This window comes from Solea solea, chromosome 3 (genome assembly GCF_958295425.1).
Source record: "Solea solea chromosome 3, fSolSol10.1, whole genome shotgun sequence".
NCBI lineage: Eukaryota > Metazoa > Chordata > Actinopteri > Pleuronectiformes > Soleidae > Solea > Solea solea.
The window spans coordinates 33,468,347-33,482,461 of NC_081136.1; the positions used below are offsets into that span (position 1 = coordinate 33,468,347).

General features: G+C 43.8%; 1 protein-coding gene across 2 annotated transcripts in view; it reads left to right on the forward strand.

Moving 5' to 3' along the window:
- The window catches only part of sema3aa (sema domain, immunoglobulin domain (Ig), short basic domain, secreted, (semaphorin) 3Aa), a 38,148-nt gene that overhangs the window by 20,107 nt on the left and 3,926 nt on the right, over window positions 1-14,115 (forward strand). Inside the window, exons 4-16 of one of the 2 annotated variants that reach the window (XM_058625130.1) lie at window positions 2,286-2,405; window positions 3,194-3,284; window positions 3,383-3,502; window positions 5,815-5,957; window positions 6,072-6,186; window positions 6,583-6,652; window positions 9,279-9,423; window positions 9,512-9,731; window positions 10,464-10,555; window positions 10,674-10,715; window positions 10,966-11,123; window positions 12,978-13,045; window positions 13,163-13,311. In XM_058625130.1, the coding sequence (XP_058481113.1) occupies window positions 2,286-2,405; window positions 3,194-3,284; window positions 3,383-3,502; window positions 5,815-5,957; window positions 6,072-6,186; window positions 6,583-6,652; window positions 9,279-9,423; window positions 9,512-9,731; window positions 10,464-10,555; window positions 10,674-10,715; window positions 10,966-11,123; window positions 12,978-13,045; window positions 13,163-13,311 (1,533 nt within the window). The remainder of the gene's footprint in view (window positions 1-2,285; window positions 2,406-3,193; window positions 3,285-3,382; window positions 3,503-5,814; window positions 5,958-6,071; window positions 6,187-6,582; window positions 6,653-9,278; window positions 9,424-9,511; window positions 9,732-10,463; window positions 10,556-10,673; window positions 10,716-10,965; window positions 11,124-12,977; window positions 13,046-13,162; window positions 13,312-14,115) is intronic. The other variant, XM_058625131.1, reaches the window with a different exon arrangement.

The following is a 14,115-nucleotide window of genomic DNA, read 5'->3' on the forward strand; positions in this document are numbered from 1 at the left end:
AAGCATTTTACAATAAACTGTGATAAATATAACCTGCTGGAAAAACCAGCATAAACCAATATAGTTTCCATGCTGGTCTGTGCTCGCCTATGCTAGTTTTTCTAGCAGGGAAGCTAAAGTGAAAACCGAAACAAACAAAAAGGTAATCACATAATGTATAAAAATGTTCAGAATACACTGTTCAGGACAAGTGTAAACTGTTGCGTCTGTACAGTAAATTCAGCTGCAGTCAGGTTAGCTTAGCACGTAGGCTAATGGGGAAACAGCGAAGCTAGCTCTTTCGACAAGGCCACAAAATCTGCTGCCAGCATTTCCACACCTAACAAATGAATATCTTATTTAGTGTGTTATTTTAAACTGAATAATAATGGAAGCAAAGACGGAACCATTTTCAGCACTTTGTTTTAGCTCATTTGGCCCTAACAAATCAAACATGCTAATTGCAGGGTGAGGCTAGCCAGCTAACTTGGCTTTATAGCTCTATAATGAGCTTATAGTGTGTGTGTGAGCTCAAGTATGTGGTGTCTATTTTCACATTCTCTCAACAAGTTCAAGTGTATTTCCCAAGTTGTCACCTTCAATCATATCAAATGTGGAGGAAAAACAGTCGACACAGTATTATTTTAAATAACATGGATTAACACCCGGGGTTTCTTTTCTCGGTGTATGATGCAGAGTTAATGTTGTTTTGCACTGGGAAATGTCTTAACTCCAACCTGCAACCTCATATCCATTTATGTCTCATCTGAGAGACATCAAACTGAAACGACGGAGACGTTAAGAAGCCTGAGGAGATACATGTGTTCAAGGGAGGAGACGAGCGGGATCATTTGGCCGCCTGTGTTGTGATGCGACGACACGGCAACGTGCTACATTTCCAAATCCCCAAACAACTTGGTGTTCTTATTTGTTCGCTGGGTATCCAGCATGTATTTTGTAATTAGGCAAAACCCCAGACTAATCTCTTAAACACATGTGCCCAAATCAGGTCCTCAAGGCTGCTAATAAGCCTCCTACACCGACCAATCTCCTTGATTAGCACTCTAATAAACAGTCTCACACCACTGGGATTATCAGCGTCTCCTGGAGAGCCAACCCAAATACCCTCGCTAAATTGAAACATATGGATCATTAAAGATTGGAGGTAGATTCGCTTGATTTGAGTTACAGGTGGGATTTCCCTCAGTGCCTTTTTTCCACTGGAAAGTCCCTGCTTTAAAGTTCCAACAAAGCTTTTCTCTATTCCCCAACTATTCTCCCCATTTTCAGTCAAATCACATCAGGGCTTTTCTTTATTGTAAGTGTCTAGTTTGTTTTAATAAAGGGTAAACCCGTCTATAAAAGGAGGGAATTTGGCAAGTGCGTAAGCTACTGCTAACATGTGTACATTGTCATATAAATCCTCGCACGTGGACAATTTTCTATTTCTCTTTTCCAGCTGTTAATTTTACTGTAGAAAATTATCTTTATAGCAACACTTTACTGTTCACTAACAAAAGGGTAATTGTGAGGCACTCATTTTGTTCAAGGGAAATAATACCATTTTATGTCTATGGTAAATCAATGAGAACAAGAGAAATGTGTGGAAGACTTACAGTATAGTAAAAAATAAACTTATAATAATATAGTTTTTATTAACAAACATTTTCAGCCTAAATAACAGGAGGCGCAGTATTAAAGCCAAAAATGTGTGTCAAATTACCATTTTATATTAAATATTGTAATTTAATATGGGCTAAGATTGTGGGATATACTGAATAAAACATGACAATTTATTATATAAATTCTATATTTATTACAAATGACTCTGTTTTCTTTCCTTCTTGTTTCTTCTTTGTTTGTCTTCTTTTTATTATTATCACGTTTCATTGAAAATGAAATAATGATCTTTGTGAGGATTTTTCACGGAATATCAAAGGACAAGTGTTTCTTTCGACATGGAACGACGATGAAAAATGAAAAAAAAGTCTTATTATTCAACAAAAACATGCTGGAATCACTAATTGTAACAAGTCTGAGACCCCTCTTTTCCACAGACTGAAGAAAACGTCTTCGTTTCTCACAGATCTGCACAAAAATCACACAGTGATCATTTTAAACGTGTTATTCAAATGAAAATCAGATTAACTATGTAAAAATCATATTGCAATCGCAAATTCATGATTATTTCACAATCAAGTTTTTAAACTTTCTTCCATTTTGTCACAAAAATATTACTACTGTATGTTATTTCTACACTGTAATGTTTGTTTTCAAGTGTTTAATATATATACCCACTGTTTCAGAAGGAGTGTTCTAACTTCGTTCGAGTCCTGCAGCCGTACAACCAGACTCACCTGTACATCTGCGGCACGGGAGCCTTCCACCCCATCTGTTCTTATCTGGAAATGGGCAAAAGAGCAGAGGTAAAAACACTCGCTCCGTTGAGTGTTAGTTAAACGAATGTTGTGTGTGTGTGTGTGTGTGTGTGTGTGTGGGGTTTAATCAGTTATATATATGCATAAAGTCATTTAGACTTCAATTGAGTTTTCATTAAGGAGTCATGAATTGTGACACCCGCGCTGTGCTGAACTAATGAGAGATAAAAATCCAAAAAGTGTGCCACGTCAACCGCACTGGGTTTCTGTCAGGCTGCAGCGGCGTCTGGGGGCCGCTCATTGATTATCTCCTCATCAATGTTTTCCTTTGTGCGAAGAAGTGGAGACAAAAAATAAGCATAGGTCAGTACACGGGAAATTAAACAGCCTCTCGCCAACATGAAAGTTTAATCAGTCTCTGTGATAGAGGGTTTTACAAGAGAATCAATGCAACAGCGTGGCTCCTGCAGCCTGTCAATGGGGAAGGGATTGACTGTTTGCACCATGCAGATTTTTAGTATAGGAGACCCTGCGTGTGTTCTGATTTGCCTAAAAGTTGGATTTCTCTTTTGTAACTCTAACTTTATTTAAAAATAAAAGTTTCTTTCTTTGTATTCCCTCTGTGTTCCTCTTGGTTTCTCTGCTGCAGCATAAAATAAAAATGCTTGTGTTGTGGTCCTAATATTGCTGAAGCTGCGGCGCTTCCCGTCACCCGTAGTAGTGCGCTATAGTCAGACTATGCTGTAATCTGAAACACGGGCTTTAAGTGCACCTTTAGCCAGTCTTAATTTGGCTCTCACTGCCCTCATGTTGAACTCTGACCCATTCCACGGCAGGACAACATCTTCCGACTGGCTCCACATTTCGAGAACGGGCGCGGGAAAAGCCCCTATGACCCCAGGATGCTCTCAGCCTCGCTCCTGATCGGTGAGTTTGATCCCGGGGCCTCGATTAGTTCCAGAAAATGTGCATGTGCACGTCAGAGCTGCATAATTTGTTCCTAACTCAACTTGTCTCACTGGCAGATGGAGAACTGTACTCTGGCACATCTGCTGATTTCATGGGAAGGGACTTTGCAATTTTCCGTACGCTGGGAGATCATCATCCAATCAGGACAGAGCAGCATGATTCAAGATGGCTGAATGGTAAAAAAAAATAAAAAGTATTCAATTTTGCACTTAAAGTAGAACTTTTTTGTGTTTAATATCTGTTTTAAACTCTCTGTAATTCTGCAGGTGAATCTAACCCAAAAATGATCCAAGTAGGCACCTGTCGCCTCCACACAATATTCCGAACAATGTGGAATTAAGTCCCCTGTAATTGGACAGTTGCGAAGAAAGATGCGGCGGAACTTTTCCAGCGGATTTTAAAGCGTCGGATTCCCCTCATAAGCCTCATGTGCAGTCATCAGATATCGGAGCCCATTCACAGAGTCACAGGAATTGTCCGCGCGGGTCAGATTAGCACGGCAGTGAGGGTCGTTGTCTGTGCGGTCCGTCTGGGTATCAGTCGGCACCGAAAGGAGACATAAAAGGTTGAGTTTGAACCTTTCCCTCAAGCTGTGCCATCGCTTCGCCCCCGCCCCGCCCCCCCCCTTCGTTCCCACACAACTAATCCACTCTCAGCTGTTTTCCTGTAGAGGAGTCAAATTCCTCGCGAGTTCCCCCCTCGACCACCACCTCACCCAGCAGCACTGAAAAATCTCTGCGGGGGCTGATTACCGTGACATATTAATAATAAAGCGCGAGTTGAAAAGGGAGAAGTCATTGTTGCCACTTTAATCCCCATCGATCTTTCACCTTGTTCAAACAAATGCTCCCGTGGATTATCTCCTTTCTTCAAAATCCAAATCCCGCTCCATAAAAGGGGGATTGTAATTGCACGGATTACTGGAATGGGGATATTCTGTCGCGCCTTTATCAACAAGGTTACACGGTAACTAAAATAATGAATGCTTCTATAGCACATTAAGGAAAACGATTTAGGGTAAAATTCAATTTATTTACACATCTTTAATTCCCGCTCACTGTGAGGTTGGATTAAACCTCCTTGTGTCAGGAGTTAAGTGTAACCTCGATGTGAGCGCCTACACGGCTGGATTTATTAATGTGTGCATTTATGTGGCGCAGTCTCACAATAAAGGTCTGGAGCATGTGTGAGGTGCACATGATTCATGCCAGAGGTCCCTCGCACCCGCACAGAGCTTATAAATCTGCGTCCCACTTTGGCCACAATCTCCGTTTTCACAGCTCCTCTTATATCCCGGGCGGCCATGGAGGCGTAACATGGCACGGCTTGTTTCTCTCCGGCTAACCCCCGGGCTTTCAGACGCAGGCTCGTTTTACGCGTGACGACGCCTCAGTGGCTGTGGCCACTTGCCCCCCACCCCCCACCCCCCACCAAGCCCTCGTGCCCCCTTTCGAATCAAGATCGTTCTCAGCTCGGTCCGCCCCGCTTAGCTTTGATTTCCCCCTCGCCGTGTTTAACGTTGAGATAAATGTGTTCACGTGACAATCAGAGCCATGTGTGTTTGCGAGGATGTGGTCCAGAGACGGGAGGGTTTATATGGGATTTTTTTTTTGTCTCGCCGTGCTCAATCTGGGCTAAAGTCGGATATTACAACGCCGGGGTGTAAAGTAAATGGCTGTTTTTATCGAGCCGTGACTGGAGAGCATCATGGGAGATTGCCTTCCGAGGTGTAAAATAGGGGTGAGAGGCTCTGTTGTTGGCACAGAGGATTGTAACATTAAATCTGTGCAGAGCGAGTGAGTGAGTCTGCGTGTGAACACGTGTACGATCGTGTCTCTTTTATGCACGGCACTTAAGAGGCTTAATGGAAGTACCAGGAAACAGTTGTATCTAGCGACACATGTGGCCATAAAGTGAACTGCAGCCCATGTTTCCTGGGGCTAATTACAGCCAGGTGACAGAGGAAAGTGCAGTACCGACAGGCTGCACATCTAAACTTCTAAACCTTCTATTATATTTTATGCTTTTGTGTGATTTTCTTCAGATTCAGACACAGAAAACTTTATTTATCCCTGTAGGACAATTCAAGGACATTGAGGAAAGGTATATATAGTATATTATTGCACTGAGGTTTGTGTGTTAAAGGTCAGCGTTGAGAGAGTTCAGGGAGTTCAGAGAGTTCAAAAGGAGGGGAACAGTCTGGGGAACAAAGGTCGCTCTCCTCTTCTGGATCCTGCAGCCCGGACACCGTAGAAGGCAGCCTCTCGAAACCAGGGAAAGAGTTGTTGGATATTCGACTCATTCCTGTTTAAATTATAACTTACTTATTCAGTAACAGTGAACAAAAGTACGATCCATCCCAGCTTCAATCCATCTATCCATCTGCAGGCCATTGTGGGCAGAAGGTTGCAGAAGGTCCCATTTTTTAAGTCACATTATGATTGAAGTTACATATTTCCCCTTCATTTCCCCCTCTTTCTTCTTTTAGACCCCAGGTTTGTCAGCGTTCACTTGATCCCGGAGAGCGACAACCCCGAGGACGACAAGATCTTCCTGTTCTTCAAAGAGAACGCCATCGACGGAGAGCACACCGGGAAGGCGACCATCGCCAGGATAGGACAACTGTGTAAGGTAACAACACACAGAAAACACACAAAATCCTCACCGCAGTGTATCCTTGCAGTCGTTTAAAAGGAGAAGGAAGAAGAACAAAAAGTGCTGATTGACGTGTTGATGTCGTTCCAGAATGATATGGGAGGCCACAGGAGTCTGGTCAACAAGTGGACCACTTTCCTCAAGGCCCGGTTAATGTGTTCAGTCCCTGGTGTCAATGGCATCGATACACACTTTGACGAACTGCGTAAGTGTGTATTCTTTGCGTGTGTATGTTTTCATTCAAACTTGTTCAAAATTCAAAGCCTAAAAGTGCATCAGCCTGTTTGAAGTAATTACCATGTGATCCAGCAGAGGGTGCTATGAGTGCAGCTTTTTAAAACCGTTTAAATATATAAGACAGTGATGTTGTGTTGCTCTCGGAGCTGGGCTTGTTTTCTTAAACTTAATGTCTTAATTTAGAGCAGCGTGAGGATTAACGGGATTACTGGACTAATAGAAAGAGGAATAACAAATCCTGTTGTCACCTTTGTGTGAAAATATACACATTTATTAGAGTGTACGTTGAAAAGACGAACTATAATAAGACTTTAAACAACCTTGGCGTCACTCGCTCTTATTTTTGATCTCGTTCTCATTCCAGAGGACGTGTTTCTCATGAGTTCCAAGGACCCGAAGAACCCCGTCATCTACGCCGTGTTCACCACATCCAGGTACGACTCCGTCCCGACGTGTCCGAGTCCTGTCAGTGTTTGTGTTGTTGATGTGTTGCTCGGCGACTAGAAGGTTATTTTCTTTGCATTTGAAAAACACACATGCACACAAAAGTCATCTATTTAAAAACATCTGGAATGACAAGGAAAAATATGGACGTGCAGGACCCAGACAGTGCCTCACCCCCCCCCACCACCTCCCTTTTCCATAATCCACTTACAGGTGTCTCCTGCTTGTTTTCCCCGACCACTCCACTCCGATTGGAGCCCCTTCCCATTTCTTTGCTACCTGTCCCGCTTTTTCATTGAAACCTTGGCAGAGGCTTGCAAGGGGGAAATCCGATTATGGAGCGTCAGGGAGCGAGAGAAACACGATATTCACTCAGTGGCAACGCACGTCTCTCACCCATACAAATCCCCCCTCCTCTGGCTGCCGCTCCAACATTGAATAGGGTTTTTCAGAGTCCGGGTGTGGCTCTATTGGAGCATGTGGAGAGGGTGAAGGCACGGGCCAAGGCAGATAAGTGAAATGAAATGGCACAGATGGTGGCACTTATGAGGATGATGAATTTGCATTTTGGGGCAAAGAAAAAAAAAGAAAAAGGGGGTCCAGTAGAGTCTCTAAACCGCTCTGAACAAAGGAGCCGGGCCACAATCAATCACAGCTAATAATGACAACGGGCTGAAAAGAAAGGCAGCACAAGCAAACACATACTGTCAGTCAGCGTGTATCGCCTGGGCCCGAATGGCCTTTTCTCAGCTTTCAGAAATGAAGAGGGTTCACCTACGCACACCACATGTGTGCCTGCCCACACACACACACACACACACATATGCATGCTTTAAAATTCAATTATAGGGCACTGAGGAATTAGAGTGGTTTAATTGGTTTTCTAAGTGGCCGGTTTTCAGAGATGAATAGAACAGAGATGCAAAAGGGACCGGCTTTTAATATCACTGCTTAATGAGGCACAAAGAAGCTGCCACTGACAGATCACTGTTTGATTGTTTCTCGACTTGTGTGCGTGTTTGTGTGTTTGCTTGATGTTGTTTGGGGGGGGGGGGTTATCGAAATGTGCGCGCCGCTCTCTGTATCTGCACAGACACATGTTCACCCTCCTTCTGAAGCACAGACACAGGAGTGTCTGTTTTTGCCCCCGGAGTTAATTGAATTTCTCTGTAATTAACATTTTTCAAATGCTAATCCATTCATCTTCCATGCTTTGCTGGGTACTATGGGCTGTGTGTGTGTGTGCGTGTGTGTGTGCCAGCCCCATCTTTAATTAGTCTGATACAACTCGCCATTGCAGTCAGCGAGACAAAGGACGTCGCGAATCTCACTGGAGCGTTCCTTTCCTGCAAAGGCAAGAGAGATTCAGTGCAAAACTGAAAATCTGCCATTTGTTAAAAAGTGACACTTGAAACAACTGTCTGTCACATTCAAGCCATTGTGTTTCTCACTAAAGCGGCGTTTAGTTTTTTTTAGTAGTCGGGATGACTCAGGTCCTTTTCACACCTAATCGTCTCCGCTAGACTCGGTGCGATCGGGGGGGTTTGCGACATTCAGCCGGTCCGGGTTCTCTTTCACGCGTAGTAAAGTAATAAAATACTGTAGAAAATATAAAAAAAACAACACAAATAAACAAGTCATACAATAAAACTATAAGAAAAAAGATAAAAACCAACATGTCATATTGGGTCAAAAGCCAAAGAGTAAAAAAACCTTTAAAAAACCTGGTCGAACCTCTTGACTCCACCCACCCCTGCGCTGCCGCTGTATACACACAAACGCTCCTTCAGTCAGGTCTGATAGTATTGCTGTAAAGAGCCCATGAAGGAAACCAGCGTACAGATAATGTGACATTGTTTCTGTTCACAAAGACATCACTAGAAGTTACGTACCGCATCTTTAAAATGAGATTATTTCATCTCTCTAAGTGTGATCTCCACGTACAGCGAAACCTATAAGCGTCCATTACCCTAATCTCATGAATACTTCAATCACATTTGTGGAATATGCAGTACATCTTGGATTGGATCGCGTGGAATCTATGAGTCACGGGCTCAGATTGTCAGATTTTGGACCAAACCAGGACGAAGCATAAATTGAAACCCCCGTCATTTCCCCCCGGCCCAGTGTGATTGATTGACCTTGCCTGCGCTGGACCTCGTCTGGCGAGCGGAGAGCAGAAATCCGCCCATCTGGCTACGGGGCAAACACTCGCAAAACATTGGAGTGGATTTCAAATGTGTTCTGAGGCAGGTCTTCTGTTTTATTGGTGGCGTGCCCAAATTCCTGTCTGCTCTCAAGATGCTGGAAGCAATCACGGAGGAGTTCCAATCTGTCATTCCAGTACTTAGGTAATGACAACCTTGCTCCCCTCCGTCTTTGTGCGCTGAAGGGTCATTTTGTTGTCTTTCTTCGGTATTTCACGAACTCCTAATCCCTGTCTTGTGACCGATCATCTATAAATCCCCTTTTGTTTGCCTCTGTCATCGTCCTCCGCTTCCACCGCCCTCCCGTTCCCTCCCTCTCTTCAACTTAATGTATTTTTTTTTTTTATCAGTTTTACCCCTTCACCTCTTCCCCATTTATCTCTCTCTCTCTCTCTCCTTGCCTCCACAGTAACATATTTAAAGGCTCGGCAGTGTGTATGTACAACATGGCGGACGTCAGGAGGGTTTTCCTGGGTCCTTACGCGCACAGGGACGGACCCAACTACCAGTGGGTGCCTTTCCAGGGCCGAGTGCCCTACCCTCGTCCAGGAACTGTGAGTTTCCTCTCCGTCTCGCCCTTAAAATATAGCTTTCTTTGTGATATTAATGCTGGTTTTATTTGTGCTTTTCCGTCCGCCTCAGTGTCCCAGTAAGACGTTTGGAGGTTTCGACTCCACGAAGGACCTCCCCGATGACGTCATCACTTTCGCCCGGGGTCACCCGGCCATGTACAACCCGGTGCACCCGATCGGGGGGCGTCCCATCATGGTGAGGACGGACGTGGACTACCAGTTCTCCCAGCTCGTGGTGGACAGAGTGGAGGCGGAGGACGGACAGTACGATGTCATGTTTATCGGCACAGGTACGCAGATTTCAGCCTTTCTCTTATTATACATTAAAAAGTCTGTAAACTTGGTAAAGTAAAGTTGGTTATTTGCATTTTAACCGATACAATACTAGTATAGTAGGAGTTTTGATTCTGTTCTAGATCTGCAACACACGATTATTTTCATAATCAATTAATCTATCGATTATTTTCACGATTAATCGAGTAATTGTTTGATCCGTAAAATGTCTGATCAATGTCTCGTTTTGTCCACGAACCAAAATAATTCAGTTTTTAATGATTTCTTTGTAAATAGGTAAATATTCTCATTTAATAAGCTGAAACAATCCAGAAATCTTGTTTTAATCATGAAAAAAAGCTTCAAACTGATGAATGGATTATCAAAATAGTTGACGATTCATTTAGTGATTGATTAATAATCGATTCATCGAGTAATTGTTTCAGCTCCTATGTAAAAGTAGATGTTTGCTCCTGGTCTTAATAAATGGATGATAATTGACTTCAAACTTCCACTTCCTTTCCAGTTTTTAGTTTGTTTTTTTCAGGGTGTCAAAATTTCCTTTGCTTCCAAAAGAAACATAAATAAATTCTACTTTAGAAAACTGAAAAATGATAATATAAAAACAAATAATTTGCCATAATTTACCACAGAGGTCAGTGAACTGCTTCACTCATAAACAAATCTGTCCGTGCGTCATGAAAATAATCTTTTCACATACACATAATGTAATCTGTGTTTTCTTTCAGATGTGGGAACCGTGCTGAAAGTGGTGACGATCCCCAGAGAGAGCTGGCACGACCTGGAGGAGGTGGTGCTGGAGGAGATGACCGTCTTCAGGGTACGGCTTTGACAGTCTTTGACAGTGTCAACGACACCTTTTTCTGATAGGCTTATAAAAACAGTCATTTGTGTCCGTGGATGTGGTGTGAAGCCCGGCTGCTTTTGTCTTTGTACAGGAGCCAACTCCCATTACTGCCATGGAGCTGTCCACCAAGCAGGTAACGACCTGTTCCAGCAGCACACTGTAATTTATGCAAAAAAAAAAGGTTGTTGACAAGCTAACAAAGGGCCAAGCGAGAACTTCTGGGCCTTTCACCAAACGCTGACATCCGAAAACAAAGTATATGTGATGTGCCTGCTGAGAACCCAACCTCCAATCGCCCGTCTTCTCACAAGACCTCTGCCAACTGAGCCACACACAAAGTGTTTCAACTACTAAAGTCCTCGCTGTTTCTTTGGCTCCTGCAGCAACAGCTGTACCTTGGCTCGTCCCTGGGCGTCTCGCAGATGTCTTTGCACCGTTGCGAGGTCTATGGGAAAGCGTGCGCCGAGTGCTGTTTGGCCAGAGACCCGTACTGTGCCTGGGACGGCACCGAGTGTTCGAGATACTTTCCGACCGCCAAGAGGTAGGCGCACACACACACACACACACACACACACACACACACACACACACGGCGTAATTTATGAGTTTATATTGGGCTAGCTGAGCGCGTTTCGGCTGACGCCTTCACACGCGGCTACACCTGGCAGTTATCAGAGCACCTGCAGTGTGCTGTTGAAATTGGCCCGAAGGAGTTTGCCGAATGCCTGGCGCTGTTACCTCAGACCTCCACTGGCCTGTGAGCAAGTGCACCAAACACTTAAATATGGAAGTCATCCGGAGTGGTAATATTTCACAGGTGCAACATACGCTCATTAAAAAGTCCCTTTTCCAAGAGGTGCAGTCCAGCAACCTGTCTTAGAACTCCCTCCAGCAACACTTCCTGTGAGTTGTGATCCCGTTAAAGATGAACGCGCAAACATAACGAGACCCACGTCGAAGCGCACACACACACACACACATACACACACACACACACTAAATTATAGCCAACAGGAGCTGTCTGACCGCTTCACCCTGCAGCACGGAGGTATGAACATACACACCCTCAAATTACCCTCTGACTCTATGCAGCAGGATTAGGCCCGAGCACGGCAGCCCTCACACACACACACACACACACACATTTACACTTACACACTCTCTAGAACTTCTCACACTCGCAGACCGAGGCCAGTGGGTTACAGTCGAGGTGGCACACCCCATGGTTAAGGCCTGGGGCCGGCTCCTCTCCGTGCCGCGCTCCACTACACTGCAAAATAATTTTCCCTCTCCCAGAATGGGAACCAGACACTCGGCCCCGCACGTGTTCAGACGGCCAAAAAGACAGGAATGTCAGCTCGGAGGAGGGAACGAGAAAAGAGATGGATGAGTGTGTGGCACAGAGAGATAATGAAGGAGAGGGATTCTCACAGATGGGACATTTCACTTCCATGGTTCCACGACTTTATCTCTGCCTTTAAAGCTCCCCCTTTTTTTCCCCTCACCTTTGGCTCACCCGCACCTGTCCCCGCGCGTTTTTTTTTTTTACACCATCCATCGTCACATTTGCACTCCATGGCAACCAGAAACAAGGACGACACACATTGGCAGTCAGGCGGCGTGAGTGTGGAAGCCAGGCTGTGAAAAACTGTGAAAAATAAAGCAGTGGACAAAGAGCGAGGAATTCCAAGGGGCGAAACCGAAGCGTTTGTGTTTTATAATAACGACTCATCGGGCAGCAGTGGGGCTTTAGTGTACGGCAGGTTGTTGTTTTTTTTACGCTTCTTACATTCCGCACATGTGATTCAAACTGTAGAGTAAAGGTTGAATAAATACACATTTTTCTGGTCCTTAAATGGGAGAAGCTGCACATGGAGACGCAACATTGGGCAACATTGGCCCCTAGTGGTTGAAATGAAGCAGTACACAGATGAGTGTATGTTTGGTAAATTGGTGTTACCCAGTTTTTATGCTGTTTTTATATATATATATATATATATATATATATATATATATATATATATATGTATATATATATACATAAATATTAAATATAGTGTTATTATGCTTTATTTCAAATTCTGGCACTTATAGGCTCCTAGTGCCTGATTGTGTATGCTGCTGTCTGTGCTTTGTTGTCTTCACCTTGCTGTACTTGTACTCATTGCCTGTAGAGGGATTAATAAGTATTTGAATTTACAAATCTATAACATATACACACAGACAACATATAACACAAGCACATTCACAATCCAGGGTGAGGGAAAATAAAGCGGCTTTATGTTAGATATTAAATCCATTTAGTCCGTCTTTATTCAAATATGTGTCAAGCGGTTCTCTGCTTCTACGTGTCCAAGTGTCTTTGTGTTAATTTAATGTCCACGTCTCTGTCCAGGCGCACGAGGCGACAGGACATCAGAAACGGAGACCCTCTCTCTCAGTGCTCGGACCTGCAGCATCACGGTGACTAAACTTAACGACTTCCGACTTCTCTGCTCGTCGCTCTTCGTTTTTTGTGTCTCTGTGTCCTCACACCGTCTCTCTCTCTCTCTCTCTCTGTGTGTGTGTCCACTCGAGCAGACGACGTGGACGGCGCCGGGGGCAGCGTGGAGGACAGGAGTGTGTTCGGCGTGGAGAACAGCAGCATGTTCCTCGAGTGCAGCCCCAAGTCTCAGAGAGCGCTCATCTACTGGCAGCTGCAGAAGCTCAACGACGATCGCAAGCACGAGGTGTGTGTGTGTGTGTGTGTGTGTGTGTGTGTGTACTTATATCTTTACATCTAAAAACTATCATTGGGCCCCACAACTTAAAGGGTTAGGACCTGGTTTTAGGATAGGCAATATAAAGCAATATAAAGTTATAATGAGTTCATTTTCCATATCAAAACAAACCCTTTTACTTTGGAATTGTGTGAAATATCATCATAAATATTATTATTTTGATGTTTTTTTCTTAAAGGGTTTGACTTTCTTTTCGCCTACTTGACCAAACCAGACCCTCAGTGGCCCCCAGGTCATTTGCGTGTGTGTTACTCATAGTAAATTGCACCTGGGTGAGAAAATGCAACAAAAAAATGTAATTTGAACCAGGGATATGCATGAATATAGACACAAAGTCTGCCATTTAATGTGACTGTTTGTAATTAGATTAAAAGGTTACACGACCACATATTGTTTTATCAAATTACTTAATTGTTGACTTAATTGTTGACAATTCTTAACAGGTTTCTTGAATGCACCTCGAAGCTCAGCTTCGTGGTTGGAGTACTCGCACTTTTTCCTCCCTGGTAAAATCCCAAAGTTAGTTTGAAAGCACACACACTGCTGCATCTGAAACTTGCTCATTTTACCGTGTTGTACTGTTGCGTACTGCTGCTGAATATCTAGCAGGTCACATTCAAATACACAGATTGCATTTTTGCAAATTCCTCCCTAATTTAAAACTGTAGCATCTATTTCACACACATCTATTTTAGTTTCCTGTAGACAAAACATCGTTTCACCTGCCCTGCTGTGATCGTGTCATGACCTTTA